At 41.5% G+C, this 18,880-nt stretch overlaps 1 protein-coding gene across 2 annotated transcripts in view; it reads left to right on the forward strand.

Annotated features, from left to right (window-relative positions):
- Positions 1-18,880, forward strand: part of SND1 (staphylococcal nuclease and tudor domain containing 1) — a 1,031,482-nt gene that overhangs the window by 994,812 nt on the left and 17,790 nt on the right. For both annotated transcript variants that reach the window (XM_077264371.1, XM_077264369.1), the window contains exon 19: positions 13,113-13,236. In XM_077264371.1, coding sequence (XP_077120486.1) covers positions 13,113-13,236 — 124 coding nt within the window. The remainder of the gene's footprint in view (positions 1-13,112; positions 13,237-18,880) is intronic.

The raw sequence follows: 18,880 nt of genomic DNA on the forward strand, positions 1-18,880 counted from the left end.
GCCAGTGGTTGGTATTGTTATTGTGGCTCAGAGAGCTGGTCTCTACAACACCAAGGACACACATTCAACTGAAAGGGTTTTTTTTGAGACCCCTGCCATAACTCCTCATCTAGGCTCTGTAGTGTGCTTCCAACAGATTTAACAGGGGAGTGGACAAATTGCTTAATGCAGACTCTATATGTCCGGTAAGGGTATCACAATGCAAGAGGGCAGCGATTGTTTTGGCTGGGCCATCAGTAAACTAGGTTAAAGAGGGCTGGTGAGGAAGCTAAGCCCAACATTTCAGACAGGGAGATCTACAACCAAGTATGGTTCTATCAGTGACTGGCAGTGCACTTGATGAGCCCTCTGCCACAGTCAAGAGATCCGGCGCCACCACAGCTCATGACTTTGGACTCTAAAAATATTTTTTACAATGTTTTTCTTTTATTAAGAAGTATGTTTTGTATAAAATACAGTGCATTGACTATGCATCATATTGCATTTTTCATGTAATAGGTTTGTCCCTGATAGATTTTGTTTGTGCTGAAATTAATATTATGGTAGCTCATGGAGAGGTCCCCTTTGCCCCGGCGTTGCTTTGGTCAGCATTTATAAATGTGTTTGTTTCCTTCGATGCATCGCTGCTCCCTCCTTTCAGTCCGTCCCTGCTGGGTGCTGCTAACACTGCAAGTTCAGCCTCATTTGTTAGGCCAGCACCCGTATAAATTTCATTTTCCTGGGGGAATGGATAGGATTTGTTTGAATAATCCTTACTCTTGGGTGCTTCTCGCTGTAATTTGCCCACCCTGTGAAATATTTGTAAGGTTATGTTGGGTTGCATTAGGGGTGCTGATTTTTGGAGCTGTCAGTAGCAAGTTGTATAACTATAGCATCATAAAAACAGGTGAAATATATATAGAGATGCTTCTGTGGACATTGGCATTACTGTTTTTAGACGCTTGACATGTTATAGTTTTATCCTATCTAAATAGAACAGGAAATTCCCCTTAAAAAGAACTAAGTAAACCCTGGAAATGAGGGCAAGCTGCAGTGTGCAAAAATAATAAAGCATAATTCCCCAAAGAACCCACAGCCTTCAGTTGCATTATGTGAACAGGATAGTTTACTACAAGGTAACATATGGCCAGTGCGGCAAAATACTGTACGCTTAAGTGCATTACTTATGCAAGGTAAACTAGGAATAACAAATCTGTTAACGGCTATGGAGAGGCTTACAGAAAATGTGGTAACTTAATTGCACAGTGTCATGAAAAAGTAGTTGCCTCCTTCCAGATGTCTCTGCATATGTGCATATTTCTCACACTTGATGGTTTATGATGGTTAAATAAAATGCAGTACAAATCCTGAATAATTCCCCAAAACGCCCATCACCCCCGTGAAATCAATTATTCCATTAAATTACTGGATCCACCACCCCTCAGAACAACAAAACCTTCCTGTGCTTAGTGGTTCCTACCACTGCTTTCTGTACATTATTTACCATGACAATGATACCGTCTCTACAAAGAAACTAGAAAAAAGAAATCCATGAGAGATGAGCGGGCAAAACAAGTCTTTGTAGTCAGTACCGCTAGCCTTCTCATAATGCTTTCCAATCAAACACTTTTGATGAGTGGTGGAGGATCACTCTAGAAGTGGCTAAGACTTCCGAAATGTTATCCAGGATGCGGTGTCAACTCTGCCAGATCGTTGCCCAACATCTCTGAAAGTACATTGGGGCAAAAAAGTATTTAGTCAGTCAGCAATAGTGCAAGTTCCACCACTTAAAAAGATGAGAGGCGTCTGTAATTTACATCATAGGTAGACCTCAACTATGGGAGACAAACTGAGAAAAAAAAAATCCAGAAAATCACATTGTCTGTTTTTTTTATCATTTTATTTGCATATTATGGTGGAAAATAAGTATTTGGTCAGAAACAAACAATCAAGATTTCTGGCTCTCACAGACCTGTAACTTCTTCTTTAAGAGTCTCCTCTTTCCTCCACTCATTACCTGTAGTAATGGCACCTGTTTAAACTTGTTATCAGTATAAAAAGACACCTGTGCACACCCTCAAACAGTCTGACTCCAAACTCCACTATGGTGAAGACCAAAGAGCTGTCAAAGGACACCAGAAACAAAATTGTAGCCCTGCACCAGGCTGGGAAGACTGAATCTGCAATAGCCAACCAGCTTGGAGTGAAGAAATCAACAGTGGGAGCAATAATTAGAAAATGGAAGACATTCAAGACCACTGATAATCTCCCTCGATCTGGGGCTCCACGCAAAATCCCACCCCGTGGGGTCAGAATGATCACAAGAACGGTGAGCAAAAATCCCAGAACCACGCGGGGGGACCTAGTGAATGAACTGCAGAGAGCTGGGACCAATGTAACAAGGCCTACCATAAGTAACACACTACGCCACCATGGACTCAGATCCTGCAGTGCCAGACGTGTCCCACTGCTTAAGCCAGTACATGTCCGGGCCCGTCTGAAGTTTGCTAGAGAGCATTTGGATGATCCAGAGGAGTTTTGGGAGAATGTCCTATGGTCTGATGAAACCAAACTGGAACTGTTTGGTAGAAACACAACTTGTCGTGTTTGATGGATGCAACTCCGTATTCTTTTTCCTCCAAACACCATACCTACTGTAAAGCATGGTGGTGGAAACATCATGCTTTGGGGCTGTTTCTCTGCAAAGGGGCCAGGACGACTGATCCGGGTACATGAAAGAATGAATGGGGCCATGTATCGTGAGATTTTGAGTGCAAACCTCCTTCCATCAGCAAGGGCATTGAAGATGAAACGTGGCTGGGTCTTTCAACATGACAATGATCCAAAGCACACACCGCCAGGGCAACGAAGGAGTGGCTTCGTAAGAAGCATTTCAAGGTCCTGGAGTGGCCTAGCCAGTCTCCAGATCTCAACCCTATAGAAAACCTTTGGAGGGAGTTGAAAGTCCGTGTTGCCAAGCGAAAAGCCAAAAACATCACTGCTCTAGAGGAGATCTGCATGGAGGAATGGGCCAACATACCAACAACAGTGTGTGGCAACCTTGTGAAGACTTACAGAAAACGTTTGACCTCTGTCATTGCCAACAAAGGATATATTACAAAGTATTGAGATGAAATTTTGTTTCTGACCAAATACTTATTTTCCACCATAATATGCAAATAAAATGATAAAAAAACAGACAATGTGATTTTCTGGATTTTTTTTTCTCAGTTTGTCTCCCATAGTTGAGGTCTACCTATGATGTAAATTACAGACGCCTCTCATCTGTTTAAGTGGTAGAACTTGCACTATTGCTGACTGACTAAATACTTTTTTGCCCCACTGTATATATCAGCGGTGCCTACTGGTTTGGTAAATGCATCAAGATGGAAACCACTTTTATGTTCCCTCCTTGCTGGGGATGGGATTGGCTTGGACATAGCTGTGCTAGGGAATGACTGGTCTGGAATATTGGAGGCAAGAGAAATGAGTGGTCTGTAGGCACACAAAGTATCAAGATACAGTGTTGGAGAAGCATAATAAAGTGTGGTAATATAAAGACCCTGAGGTTCTTGGGGCACAGAGGTAGTGGTCCCAGACACAATTGCGGTATATGTGGCCATTGCTGGTGCGTGGACATCCCAGGGACACTAACAAAAGGCATGCTATGAACTTGTACTGGAGTGCCTTGTGTTTGACACTCTAGCCTATGCCTATGAGACCTTGCTGTCTATTTTGCACAGCAGAATGCACAATGAAGTGCTTTAATGAAGGATGATGCCGGCAGTTTAGAAAGTAAGCGCAGTTGTACACCGTGACCAAATAACTGCAATACTACTGCATACTGTGCATTAATTACTTTATGGCATATACAGGTAATTCCACAGCAATTTTAAGTCTTTTATTAAAATCCCAAACGTAATTTTTCCACCCGAACAGAGAAGCATTAATCTAAATGAAGCACAGTATTTGAATGGTAATATCCCTGTCGGAGAATGTTGAGACTTTAGTGTATTTTACTTCATCCTCCAACTCCCCGTCAGAGAATAATCCCAACACATCTAAGGAATTAATATACAATTACAGTGTAATTTTTGTGTTCTCCCTTAACACTGCAGCATGTATGGCTCCCATTGACTATTGTCATTATTGCTGAAATGTGGCTGCACGTATAGCCGGTGTCTGGGTGCTCCCCTATCGGTGACATCTTCATTTGTCACTCTCCATCCAAGACCATGCCTTACTATTCAGAGACCAATGTCTCTTACATTACAATAGCTTTCAGGACGTAATTTTTTTGTGATCTGGTCCACATGAAAGCTATGTATTTTATTTATTTTTCTTTAAAGTCATTAGGCTGAATAGTCCTTTCTAAATTGTACGGCCTGGCTTTAGGTATGTTCACACAACATCTCTAAGAGGCCAGCAGACCCGCCAAGGTTTTCCTGAGCAAAGCCACATTAGGAAATAGCTGGCGGTCTTCACCCTGAAGGGTTTAGCTGACGGTTTTGATATTTGTGCATCATCTTCTTTTCTATAAATTAATCTATGCCTAGCAAACAGTCAATCCGCCAGATTATTGGACATGCTACTTCTTTTAACCCTGAAGCGGTTAAGAGAAGTAACAAAAGACTGAACATGTCCACAGCAATGTTGTTTTATATATTGCTGTGCATTATGTTTATTATTAGCGATGGTTTTGCTGCACTTTTTCAAGCGGTCTCTAGACAGAGTCCATACATTCCCTCCATAAAATTACTTACTGAACAAAAAAAAACCCGGTGTTCATATATTTGCATGAAAATAATGCCCACACTGAAAACTGCCAGCATATTATACATCAGTGGCATTCTTTCTGTGGGTGTTTATCTTGTGTTTTTTTTTCTCGTTCGTATAGTATATACATCTTACTACAGTCTTCCAAAAGCTTGTAATCTTGTAGCACATACCTTGGTATATTAAGCCAAGAGGAAAGTGAGGACGGCTGTATCTGTGTACTGTCCTAACGTGCATCATAGATTTGAGATTAGAGAGATGTGTATACACAGATATGGTGTAAATATACAGATACATAGTGGAGATACAGTGAAATAGAAAGACCAATGTTGGCGCTAAACAATGTGGGGTGTCCATAAATCTGGCAGCCTTGTAGTCTCCGGGTTCCTGCTCAGTACTACTGCTCCGGGTACGTTGTATCTGTCATGTTTGCGACCTTTACAACTGGATTATTCCCTAAATTCATCTGAGCTTTCAGCTGTATCCTGTTGAAAATTCCCTATGTGTTTGTAGAGTACAAATTTCCAGATTTTGCTGGGTCAGCAGGATGAAGCGCTTGCTGAGATTTTTTTTTCCTTTTCTCCATGTTACCACAGCAACCCTCATTGTGTTTAATGAAGGGTGAGCCCAGTGAGGTGAGAAGAACCAAGGTGGAATGACTTTCTAGCTGACCAAGCAATGTAAGAAGGGAAGAAATAATCAGAGGCAATCCTCATATAGATCACTGATGCATTCGCTCACTGCCGTTGTCTATTCAGCCAGAGAAAACGAGACCTTTCCCATTTTATTATTTTTTAAAAAGGGCCTCCCATGTTTTCACATGTAATAAGATGCTTAGGCTTTCTATATTTATGAGAAGACCATCGTGGTTGCCATGGGACATTTCAGAAATGGTACTATATAGGTGTATTGACACCTGATGTTGATACCTGGGAATACACCCCTAGTGCTCCTCAGTCCGACTGATACCTCCGCCTTCTTCTCTGTTTGCTATGACAAAGCCTCTATGGACCATTATTAATGCAGTATTGTAGGTTTCACCAACCATTTACATTAGTAATTAGATGTTGCTTTGCCCTTAGAGTAGGAAACATATATATTTGTATACTAAATTACAAGGCCTTAAGGTAAACATGAGAATAATGAAACGCTCACTATATTGAGAACTTTCCAGACAATGTTCCAGAAAGGAGGCAATTTTTGTAGTCATTTGCCTTTGTAAATATAAGGCTGTGGTGAGAGAGATTGCACAGGCAAAGATCTCCGTGTGCTGATTTTACAACGCCATGTAATACCCTAGAGGTCACAAAGTGACACCTGCATCACCTACAAGTTGCAAAAAGTCAGACCAAGTCACAGTTGGGCACATACCAATCTTTGGCCACGTGACCGGTGTTGCAGTCAAGGTTTCTGTGTAGCCTCAGCCTATTTTCTAAGTATTTATAGATGGGTGGCAATACACATCAGGTACAGCAATTCCTAGGCTGTCAAACTACCATTTGACCATTTATTAAAGCAGAACCATGTGATGCTTGTTTAAAAGGTTCAGTGAGCATTATAAGTCTATAATGTCAGGTGAAGTATCACCAAATCTCATTACTCATGTGTAAGCAATACATCATAGAGATCCAATTGTAAAATCCACAGGAACTGACATAGCGAATTCTGCCACAAGGGGGAGATAGTCGTAGATTACGCCTGATGCACAATGCATTTTGCGTCTTAATGATAAAAATGGCCTAAGTGTGTTTTTCTGAATATACTCTGTATAAATGATCAGCTAGTTTTGTGACTCCACTGATATAATTTATTTTGTACTTTTTCTCTATTTTGTCCCTTTAAATTTGGTTGCCATGGCAATAATTAGAAGAGTGTTTAAATATACGCACCTACGCCATGAGGATTTTAGCCAGCTGAAGCATAGGTGTCCATGCTAAACGGCAGTTGCTCTAGACGCTGCCCTGCACTGCCCTGTTCTGTGTAAGGTTACCTGTCACACAGAGTCCAAATAAATCTTCTCGGTGAGTGCGGCTGTCCTTCTATTCCTTGATGAATGGATCTTTTGAATATTTACTTCAGTTTTCCACCTGAGGTCGCATGCAGAAAAGGAATCCTTGGAATAGCACCATATGTATCTATAGTGGTGTGAAAAAGTGTTTGCCCCCTTCCTAATTTTCTATTATTTGTCACACTTACATGTTTAAGATCAGTAAACAAATTGAAATGCTAGACAACACAAGTAAATACAAAATGCAGTTTTTAAATGAAGGTCTTTATTATTAAGAGAAAAAGAAATCCAAACTAACAGTGCCCTGTGTGAAATGGTGATTGCCCCTCTCCCGCCTTAAAACATACATTAATTTCGATTTATCACATCTTTGGAAAGCTGAGTTCAATTTCCCTAGGAACACCCAGGCCTGATTACTGCCACACCTGTTCTCAATCAAGAAATCCCTTAAATAGGACCTACCTGACAAAGTGACGTAGAACTAAAGATCTTCTAAAGCTAGAAACTAAGTAATTGAGATCTATCAGTCTGGAAAAGGTTATAAAACCTTGTTTAAACCTTTGGGACTCCAGAAAACCACAGTGAGAGCCATTATCCACAAATGGTGAACACATGGAACAGTGTTGAACCTTCCCCGGAGTGGCCGGCCGACCAAAATTACCCCAAGAGCACCGCAATGACTCATTCAAGAAGTCACAAAAGACCCCACAAGAACATCCAAAGAACTGCAGGCTTCACTTGCCTCCATTAAAGTCAGTGTTTGTGACTCCATCATAAGAAAGAGGCTGGGCAAGAATGACCTAAATGGCAGAGTTCCGAAAGGAAAACCATTGCTGAGCAAATAAGAACATCATCTCCGTTTTTCCAGAAAACATCTTCATGATCTCCAAGACTTTTGGGAGAACACTCTGTGGACTGACGAGACAAAAGTTGATCTTTTTGAAAGGTGTATGTCCCATTACAGCATGCCAACAGTAAACTATGGTGGTGGTAGTGTGATGATCTGAGACTGTTTTGCTGCTTCAGGACCTGGAAGACCTGCTGTGGTAAACGGAACTATGAATTCTGCTGTCTATCAAAAAATACTGAAGGAAAATGTCCGGCCATCTGTTTGTGATCTAAAGTTAAAGCGCTCTTGGTTTATACAGCAGGACAATGATAAAAAACACACCAAAGCCACCTCTGAATGGCTTAAGAAAAGCAAAATTAAGACTTCGAGTGGCCTAGTCAAAGTTCTGACCTTAAAGGGGTTGTGCACTATTAGGACAACATCTTTTTAAACTAAATGTTATGCCCCGATAGCATAAAAAAAGGCTATACTCACCTCCCATGCCGCCTACATTCCAGCAGTGTCAGCACTCACTCTCCCCGGGGCTGTGAGGCCATGGAATGACACGTTACGCCGTCACCCAATCACGGTCTCTGCCTTCTGACAAACTGAACATGAAGAGGAAGCCAGGACTTCCTTTTCATGTAAAGTTTGTCCGAAGGTGGAGACTGCGACGCCAGTGCTGATTGGGCGCCCCAGTGTTACATGTCGCAACACCGCATCACAGCCCCAGGGAGAGTGAGTGCCGACACCGTAGGAATGGTGCCAGCATCGGAGGCGAGTACAGGCTTTATTATTTTATTGGGGCACAACATTTAGTTTAAGAACAGATTGTCCAAGAAGTGGACAATTCTTTTAAGCAAATTGACATGCTGTGGCATGACCTTGAAAAGGTAGTTCATGCTCTGAAACCCTCCAAATTGGCTGAATTACAACAATTCTGCATAGATGAGCGGGCCAAAATTCCTCCAGAGTGTTGTAAAAGACTCATTGCCAGTTGTCGCAAACGCTTGATTGCATTGTTGCCGCTAAGGGTGGCTCAACCAGTTATTAGATTTAGGGGGCAATCACTTTTTCACACAGGGCCCTGTAGGTTTGGATTTCTTTTTCCCCTAATAAAGACCGTCATATCTTTTTGGGTATTATTTAGTTTCCAGGCCTTACATGAAATTTTCAGTACGAGTGCTGCATGCTTTCTGTAGACTTTCTAGGTTTGTAGCCCCTGCTTCTTACTGTTTTCTCAGACTTTGCCTTTCAGGACTCTACAACTTTGTGCCTCAGTATTGAGCATCAGAATGAAGCTGTTCACATTTCGTTATGATTTCCCCAGTTTTTGACGCTGTCATTAGGTGTTTGTTTTCCTTCTGTAATCTCCAAAGTATTGCCTGTAAATTTCATCAGTGTTTGATGTATTAAGCCCAATCAGAAGCTGCAGCTTATTGCAGCTTTTCAGACTATGTAATATGGCCCCATGGAGGGTATTTCTTCTCCGGCTTTATGGTGGCATTGTTGTCCATTACAGCTCATGTTCTGTTTCATTTCCAGCGAGTTAAATCTCCAGTAAATACATGAACAGTTCTGAGTGACTGGAGCCTTGCACTGAATGTGACCATGTGTGAATGGAAAATCTGTCTTTTATCGTATTTGTCTGTAGTAAGCGCTCCTGCCTTGGCAAAGGGTTGAAACGTATCCTTGGTTCTATATTGTGAAACTGTCCCAGATGAATCCACAGGTGTGCATACTGTTACATCATATCATAAAAAGCACAGCAAGTTCCGCCATTGTTCCATAGCCAGTGTTACTTTGCACCTGCACCGATTACGCTCCAGTCCCTCCGCTTGTTATCACTTAATTAAATCCTCATATTATACACAAGTGTCCCTGCTGTAAGCACACTCTGATGGTTCTTTCTTGCTGTCTGTTCAAAGGCTGAGAGAAGCACAATGTTATCTGTGTCTGCAGAAGCAAATGGCGTGTGCCAATCACAAGTGATGGGCATTTTCACATGGTGCAATTTGCCCTGATGGTCAGCTGAATGTGTTTGCTCTGAGTTTGTCTGGTAAACACCTATCATGTATGGGTCTGTTCCAACCTATAGAGATGTAACTGGTAGTATAGTATATTATATAGTCGGATACTATTTACTCGCCTGACTACCTGCTAATGCAAAATGCAAGTGTGCGTGGTGAACCATTTACCTGATGTGCTTTAACTGTTAGGCTGGAGAGAAGTTGGGGACTTGAAAGAAACGAGTTAATATTTTCAGACTATTTTCCACCTCAAGAAAGTAAACTCGATCTGTGATTCTGACCCCTACATACTGCTGTCAGCGTTCACATTACGCTGCACACCCACAGTCTGTATGATAAACACAGCATCTTGTGTCAGTGAGAGCAGTCAATACCCAGCCTTAATGAGCCACCGGCAGAGACATGCTCGACAGGTAGAGGCCATTGAAGAATGCCTGGAATCAGGGTAATACAAGGACAGGTAACACAGTACATAAAATCGAAAAAACTGAAATAAGATTCAATAAAAGATGGAATAAACCCACTTATTTCATGCCAAATAATTGTAAATTGGCTACTGGGAGAAGCTATGTGTTTATAAATTCTAAATGGGGGACTCTAATGCCAAGCAATGTTGTAATGGGAAATATCCAAACATGGTTAACGTGGTCTTTTAGTAGCTTGTTATATATTAAATGTTGATGCTATTTAGTGTCTTAAAGGAAGCCTGGCATATCTTGAAACACTATATATCTGCAGAAATAGTGGTAATCTGCAGGTAAATGGCATTTACATCATGTCTGGCTGCCTTACTGGAGCGCCCACAAGGAGGAAATTAAGTTATGTCCTACCTGTAGCCGCTTGCTTCTAGTTATCGGGGCGGTGCAGGGAGCTCTTACAGTCACTGCTCACTATACAGTGAACAAGCAGTAATCACTCCTCAGCTTATTGATTGACAGCCTGTTCCTCAGTGTGTTCCTTGCCTGGTTTTAATACCTAAATAGGCCCTTGTGCATGTTTGGGCCCATGCCCACTACTGGGAACACAACTAGCTGTTGAAGTGTTATTTTTTTGTCACAAGCTACCCCTCGGTGAGAGTTACCGAACTTGGAATTGAACCCTGACTCAAGGTTAACTGTGGTCTAGACATCACAGTAGGCACAGAAAGCAGCATATAAAGTTGATAGGGCAGACTGTGACATGAAAGTGTATGGTCATCATCAAGTCCTGTGCGCTACATGCATCATTTATAAAATGCAAGCAAGCAAACTTAGCCTGGACCTTTTTGCCTAGCAGACACATTTTTAATAGACCTCTGCACAGCAAAGTTCAGTCATTCTCCTGGATTTGCAGGCAGACAGAACAGTGGGCCTAATGACAAAAGACTAAGAGGGATAATTTTTGGACCATTTTTTAATTTTAAAAAGCATAACAAGTATGTCAGTGCACCGTTATTAAACGGGTTGTTGGTTGCTAGTAGTTACCATCTATTTACTCATAGCCATATGTGTTGAGGTCTAAGGCTTTTTTTGCATTAAAAAGCTTTAAAGGGGTTGGATGCAGTACTAGGAGACCCCAATGTGTTACACACGACTTTTAAAAGCGAATGAAGGTTTTGCAGTATTTGTGATTGTGAAATTAAATTTCATTGACTCATTGACTAATTCAGCTAAGCTGGTGAGTTTGAATTTTGCTAATCTCTAGTGCTTCCTATGGGGGAATGCTAAGAAAGGCCAAATATGAAGTTATGCAAATTTAAGTTTGCATTTATTTATAATCTGGTTTTGTGTTTTCTCTACAGAAGTATTCACTCACGTGTTGTGAAGTGAGCAGTGATACATTTTTTTCTTTGCTTTTCTATAGTATGTACAGAAGTAGTCTATGCCGAAAAATTTCATGATGCAGAAAACTGTAACTGTACCCTTTTACTTTGGTGCAAGCCATTGAACACAAGTTACATCTTTTTGCATCAAGGTATTCAGCTATGTCTTGGTATTTGTGTGGTGACCGTCATAGAAGTTGTCTTGCCAGTAAAAAGCCGAGGTTCACGTGTCTTCATGTCTGTTTAGCGAATGCATTTGTCTTTGGGCAATAATAACAACCTCTAAAACTCGTTACGCATCTAATTAGAAATGTCTGTGCATAAATGAAGGGCCTTGGATTTAGCCATTCAACTTGCTGCACTATTTCAGCATGTACTGTCTTGTACTACTTGTTATTATTAGGCATTTATCAATTAGAACACACAGATAGATAAAAACAACATAATTAGGTTAATAAATAATTTGTTCGTCAGTCATAGGATGTAAGGTTGTATAACAGCTTCTGTAAAAGCTCAAACTTTGTTGTCATCTTATTGCTTCAAGGAGAGAGTTTTTCTGCTGCCTTGAAGTGGTTTGGTATGTTAAAGCCCTTGGCTGAAGATTTCTTATCTATTTTGAGTCCTGTGTCCTTATCAGGGGTCTAGTCTTGCACAGCATAGTTGGTTAGATAGCTGTAATATTGATGGAAATATGTGTTGGTACTGCCGATTTCTCTCCCAGCTTTGGTTCCTTCCTTTAAATGGAGTATGTTATCAGATAATGACCTTATGTTTAAATCACATATTTGTATTGGGGTTTTTTCTTCCTCTATATTAAAAACATATCCTAATATTTTTAGACTGACCTCTAAGCCTAATATTAGTTTAACACTTCCTGTTCTTCAGAGATCACCTTGCAGCAGTTATCTCTTATCGCAGGCAGTATAATGACCCATAACCACATGATATTACACCGAGTGCACCATTCAGAAATAGGTGATGATCACAGCTCCCCTCCTCCCCACTACTGCACAGTGACCTTTGGATAAGTCACAAGACATGTCGAAAACGCTCTCATCTAAATCTAAATGAGTAAGAGCTATTTTACTGCTGCCTGTGGTCCATGCAGCTAAGGGTATATTATTATTTATTATTATAGCACCATTTATTCTATGGCGCTTTACATGGGAAAAAGGGGTATACATAAGAAAAAAACACAAGCACGATAATCTTAAACAATACAAGTCACAACTGGTACAGGAAGAGAGAGGGCCCTGCCCGTGAGGGCTCGCAATCTACAACTTGTTCAGGTATTTGATGCACTTTATAAACCCCACACCGTGAGTGAATTGAGAAATGTCTGTCTCTTGATTATGTATGTCCTCCTCCTGCTTCCTGCTTTCACTTAAAACCAACAGTATAGGAGATCTTGAACTTTTGGCAGCGCACCCTTAAGCTTTTGTTTAAATACTGTTAAGACCAGCGCAGACAAGATATCTCCTCACCCCCTTAAAATCATGTACAGAAAATAAAATGTATAAACCTAAAATAACAAAAGAAACAATAGAAAAAAGGAATGTTTCAGTATCAGAGAGTTTTAATTATTATAAAATAATGTGGGTGATTCCCTGTCATCTCTCACTGTGTATTCTTTATGATGAAAATATGTGGGCTAATTATCCCAACGCTGTCATTGTGTTTGAATTGCAGGTACACAGCTTGAGAAGCTCATGGAGAGCATGAGGAGTGAAATTGCTAGCACTCCCCCATTGGAAGGGTCGTTCTCCCCACGCCGAGGAGACTACTGCATTGCTAAATTTGTGGATGGAGAATGGTGAGTTTAATGACAATGTCATTCATGTGATGTTATCATCCTACTAGAAACATAGTGTTATATGTGAAAGGTACCCAATCTGATACATAGCTCAGACGGTTATTTATCTTGGTCTTTTCCTAGTAATCCCACTGTCTTACTGCAGTGTGTCCACCCCGACCTTATTTCGGAAAACTTGTCCCCATTCTGCAGTTTGTTGTAAAAATACAAACTGTGTGTTTTACTTACCTTCCCCAGGTCTAGTGTTGTGTCTCCGCTACGTCAATAATGAGGTAGCCAATCACTGAACTCAGTGGCTCTTGCCTTCTACATTGAAAGAGCCGCTGAGCTCAGTGATCGGCTTCAGCAATGTGAATGTGACGTCACCACTGCAGCCAGACACTGGAGACTCCGCTCTGGATCCGGGGAGGGTAAGGACAGAAGTTTGTTTTTTTACATCAAACAGCAGATAGGGAAAAGTTTTCTGAAAAGGGTCAACCCTTTTGTAACACAATTTGTCATGATTCCGAACAACACCATATGAAGAGAAAAAAAGATACTTATATATTTTAATCTAGGAGCCCATGAGTGATGAATGGCAGACTGATGTCATTTTTTTCATGGTATACATATTGGGATTTTTGGGGTTTGAAAACAAGGAATGAACAAAAGATTAAAAAAAAAATACATCCCATGCTTTTCTTAGTGAAACAAGTGCAGTGGGTATTACAGCACTATGGACACACTGTTGGATCTACAGACTCCAGTGTCCGTTGAATGCACGGTAAGTAGGTGAGACAGATTGTGAGAGATCTAGTGATTAGAGAGTACATACTTCTACACCTCCCAAGCCTATGTCTGCAGTCTTGTGCGGTCAGTGCAAGGATACAAGTCATTAATAATGAGAGCACTTTCTTCAATATCCCTGTACATATTCTAGCTCAGCAGTGTGGGAGATGGATGAGGGCTGCACCGTTGCTGATCCCTTAAGACATACAGATGCTTCCTTGCTTGCATTGTCAGGATATCTAGTCTGCGGTGTAATGCACAACATAGCAGCTTATTAATAGCCAGTGGTTTTAGTTCTCCATAGTTCTGTGCTCGTAGAATAATTTACTATAAGCAGCCATTTATGTTATAGGATCTTGTATTTGCTGCAACGAAGCCCAATGTATCCAACTTACCAGCCTGGTAATGGTGTGTGTCTCCGAAAGCAGCTTCTGCTTCCATTGTTTTCAGTCCAAAATATCATTTACATATGGAGGTTTTAGAATTTATAGTAATCCAAAAATTACTTTTCAAATCAATGTAGCATTCACATTAATGACCTTTGGGTCCCGAGCTACAGGTTGGGCACCCCTGATCTAAAGGCTTATTCACACATCCGTTTTTGTTTTCGGTTTCTTTAACCAATAGTGCACAGACCCATTACAATCATTTTCAAGTGTCTTCTTTTCAGACTGAATGCAAGAAAGCCCTACCTTGATCAGTCCCAAATAGCCCACTCAAGTGAATGGGTTTGCATAAAAAATCAGCACTCAGATGCCATCAGTATGCCATCCTAGTGCTGTCTATTTTTCCCTGAATAAGTCGTAGGAGAAGTTTTGAAGTATTTTTTCTAATGAGAAAAGCAATGATGGGCATATTGTAAAAACAGGCACAGACCAAAATTAGATCCAGTACAATGAAAAAAGGCAGCTTTTCATATGCCAGTTAAAAAAAAAAAAAAAATCTGCCGTGAATTTGGTCTAATGTGTGTGGTGTGCTGTTCACGTTATATGTATATTGACATGCTATTTGCAGGGTCTGTGTTGAGGACCATTCACATGCGTCTGCCAATGACCACCAATCGGTGGCCAGTTTAGACAGGCCGACTGCAGTTTTATGCACACAGAACAGTCATTATTGAAGTTGTCCTGCGAGCGTAGAGTATCATTGTTATCTGAAGCACATGTCCTGTTTACATAGGACGATGTGCTGTCGAGAACTTTGACTTTTAAGCAAGCTTAACTTTTTTCACCCAACGAGCAAGCGTTTTTAGTGCTTTTGTTGGGAGAGTTGGCAGCCTGTTTAGACAGGCCAATTATCGAGAAACGAGCTAGCATCCCCAAGATTGCACAATCACAATGTTCGTCCAGTGTAAATTCACCACTATCATCTTACCATGGGAACTAGTTGGCAACCAATGTTTTGATTCCATCGAAGGGTGGATAAGCTTATTCAAGACACCTCTGAGCTTTTGTTTTCTGGGAACCCAAGAATCGAACATCTTGAGGTTTCTGTTTGTCACATTGATATTTTATTTGCTTGCACACCAATTCTTTATGTCTAAAAGCTGTTGATGTCCATTGATTCTTTTTTTTTTTAATCGGTAACCTTTTTTCTACATAGCCATGAAATCTCCATGTAGTCAGTAAAGTATGGTTGCAATGTTTTATATTAATTGACTTTCCAAGTATGATATTTAGGTTGGATCGATGTTTTTTTTCCCTTTAATGCACAATACCTAGTAACCCATTAAAAGCCAGAGTGATTGTCTCCCTGCTCAGTGGAATGGATGGATCGGTGTTCTCGATGAGCCTTTTCTTGCTCTCATTAAACACTAACAGACAGCCTGATAAATGAGGACATGCATGTTGCTCTAGAGTTTAGTTTTTCCTCTGTGAAATGTCTCAGATTTAAATGTCTTTTAAAAGGGAACATCAAATTCCCAGACATATCTGTTCTCTAATTATAGCTGTTGTTTAGTATATTGGCTTTAAACAGCATACATCAATCTATTAATTAGCCGCAGAGTATTATACCCTTAGGATATGTTACACGGCATGTATGCGTGCCAGATTCTTTCTTTTTAAGCTTTTTTTGGGGGGGAGGGGGGAATAAGCATAGAAATTTGGGAATTTTGCATATTCAGTCCCAATTAAAATTTGAAGACTTCTGAGATCTGTAAACTGATGTGCTACTTTTCAGTATTTGACATAATTCCCACTTGTGTAACCTGTTTTCATCCCAAATCAGCATGATTTCTTATGTCCATCTCGGGTCTCCTCTTTTAGTGTTATGAAGCATCATTGTTGTAGTGTATTGTTATATCAAACAGATCGAGATGTAGTGAAATAATAACCAGGAGATCTATTTTCTTTGATGATGATTAAAGAGTTTCCCCCTCTTTGGAAAATATTTGTGGTTAGTCATTTGACAAAAAGCTGATATCATTTTCCCTGGTTAGGAACCCCCAGAAAACTGCAATCTGTGGGGAATCCAGGCAATAGGTATTTGGTTTGCCTGTGGCACCACCACAGGAGTAGTTCAGTGTTACACAATGCATATTCTCAGTTGTAGATGGAGGTACAAGGGCAGTTGCCTCGGGGGGGGGGGGGCAAAATGAACTCTTGCTAATTGCCACTTATTTTTGGAGTGGTAAAGGGGCTCCTTGAGTGCCCAGTCAGCAAGCCATATGAGTAAAGCAGCCTGTAACTGTTTTAACATCTCAATTGGTGCACTCAGCATAGGAAACGACCTAAATGAGAAAGACTACACCGTACTGTACCACAGCTCCCAGATCTACAAGTGAGAAGAGAGACCTTCTAGGGAAGCCATCTCAAATTTTAAAAATAGTGTTCCCTGTAAAATGAAAAAAAAAAAATACAGTATAATAAACATTATCTATGGTTAGGACTAGAGTTACAGATGGGTTGAGGGCTAGTGTACTAAAAGAGTTACATACAAAAATATACTAAGAAAATAGAAAAAAAATCTAATAGAACAATGTAAAACTTTATTTTAAAGTTTTATGTTTAATTTCGGCAAAAAATAACTAGTGGGTCAAAGGACAAAATATAATTACATCATTATTTCCTTAAAGTGCAATACTTGTGCTTAGGGAGTAAGGGGGGCAGTATTGCACTGATGGAGGGGGCTAAAGGAATGGCAATGGTCCATGGGTTCGAGGGTGCAAAATACGTGACCCAGGTTCTGGCAACCGGTGCTACACCACTGCTTGTTCCAATCAATGTGTTGTCCATGTACTGCAAGACAGCAAAGGTCTTCCTGGGAGAGAAGCAATAACAATAACTGCTCTCCACTCTGGTCAAGAGATAAAAATCCTGAAATGTAATGCTTTCTATCATTTAAGAATTCTGTAAGAGAATGTGTAATTTTTTTTTTTACCAAACCAGACATCTCTATTTAGTCCTCTTTCACACTTCCATCTGCTGGCGGGCGTCGTAATGCGTTGTTGTGACGCATCGACGGACGTCGTGAAAATAGTGAAAAATGTGTGTAGCACATCCAGTGTGAGAGACTTTTCCCCGGTTTGGAATATGCTTCCAGGCATGCTTAGGCTACTTTCACACTTACGTCATTTGCTGTCCATCGCAATGCGTAGTTTTGGGGAAAAAACGCATCCTGCAAATGTGCCCGCAGGATGCATTTTTTTCCCATAGACTTGTATTGCCGATAGATCGTGACATATGGCCATACGTCCTGTCCATCGTGCACTGGATGCGTCGTGTTTTGGCAGACCATCGTCACGAAAAATGTTCAAAGGAACGTTTTTTCGCACGTCGGGTCCGCCATTTCCTACTGCGCATGCGCGGCCGGAACTCCGCCCCCTCCTCCCCGGGACTTTAGAATGGGTAGCGGATGCATTGAAAAACTGCATGCGCTGCCCACGTTGTGCCGAATTTACACAACATCCGTCGGTACGTCGCGCCGACGCTTAGCGACGGCCGCGTACCGACGCAAGTGTGAAAGAAGCCTTAGGCTACTTTCACACTAGCGTTTTTTTGCATACGTCGCAATGCGTCTTTTTGGCGAAAAAACGCATCCTGCAAAGTCGTCTGCAGGATGTGTTTTTCCCCATAGACTAACATTAGCGACGTATTGACACACGTCGCAACCGTCGTGCGACGGTTGCGTCGTGTTGTGGCGGACCGCCGGCAGCAAAAAGCGTTACATGTAACTTTTTTTTGTGCCAACGGTCCGCCATTTCCGACCGCGCATGCGCGGCCGGAACTCCACCCCCACCTCCCCGCACCTCACAATGGGGCAGCGGATGCGTGGAAAAACAGCATCCGCTGCCCCCGTTGTGCGGCGATTGCACAGTATGCGTCGGTACGTCGGGCCGACGCAGTGCGACGGCTCCGTACCGACGCTAGTGTAAAAGTAGCCTTAGAAGTAAAAACTGCATCCGTCACTGGATTCCTGCGTTTCACAGTGTTATTATTATTATTATTATTTATTTATATAGCACCATTGATTCCATGGTGCTGTACATGAGAAGGGGTTACATACAGATTACAGATATCACTTACAGTAGACAGACTAACAATGACAGACTGATACAGAGGGGCGAGGACCTTGTCCTTGCGGGCTTACATTCTACAGGGTTATGGGGAAGGAGACAGTAGGTTGGGGGTTGCGGGAGCTCCGGTGTTGGTGAGGCGGTAGCTTCGGTAGTGATGAGGAGGCAGCGAGGTCAGTGCAGGCTGTAGGCTTTCCTGAAGAGATGAGTTTTCAGGTTCCATCTGAAGGATCCGACTGTGGTTGATAGTCGGACGTGTTGGGGCAGAGAGTTCCAGAGGATGGGGGATATTCGGGAGAGGTCTTGGAGGCGATTGGATGAGGAGCGAATAAGTGTGGAGGAGAGGAGGTCTTGGGAGGA

This window comes from Ranitomeya variabilis, chromosome 5, assembly GCF_051348905.1.
Source record: "Ranitomeya variabilis isolate aRanVar5 chromosome 5, aRanVar5.hap1, whole genome shotgun sequence".
Lineage (NCBI taxonomy): Eukaryota > Metazoa > Chordata > Amphibia > Anura > Dendrobatidae > Ranitomeya > Ranitomeya variabilis.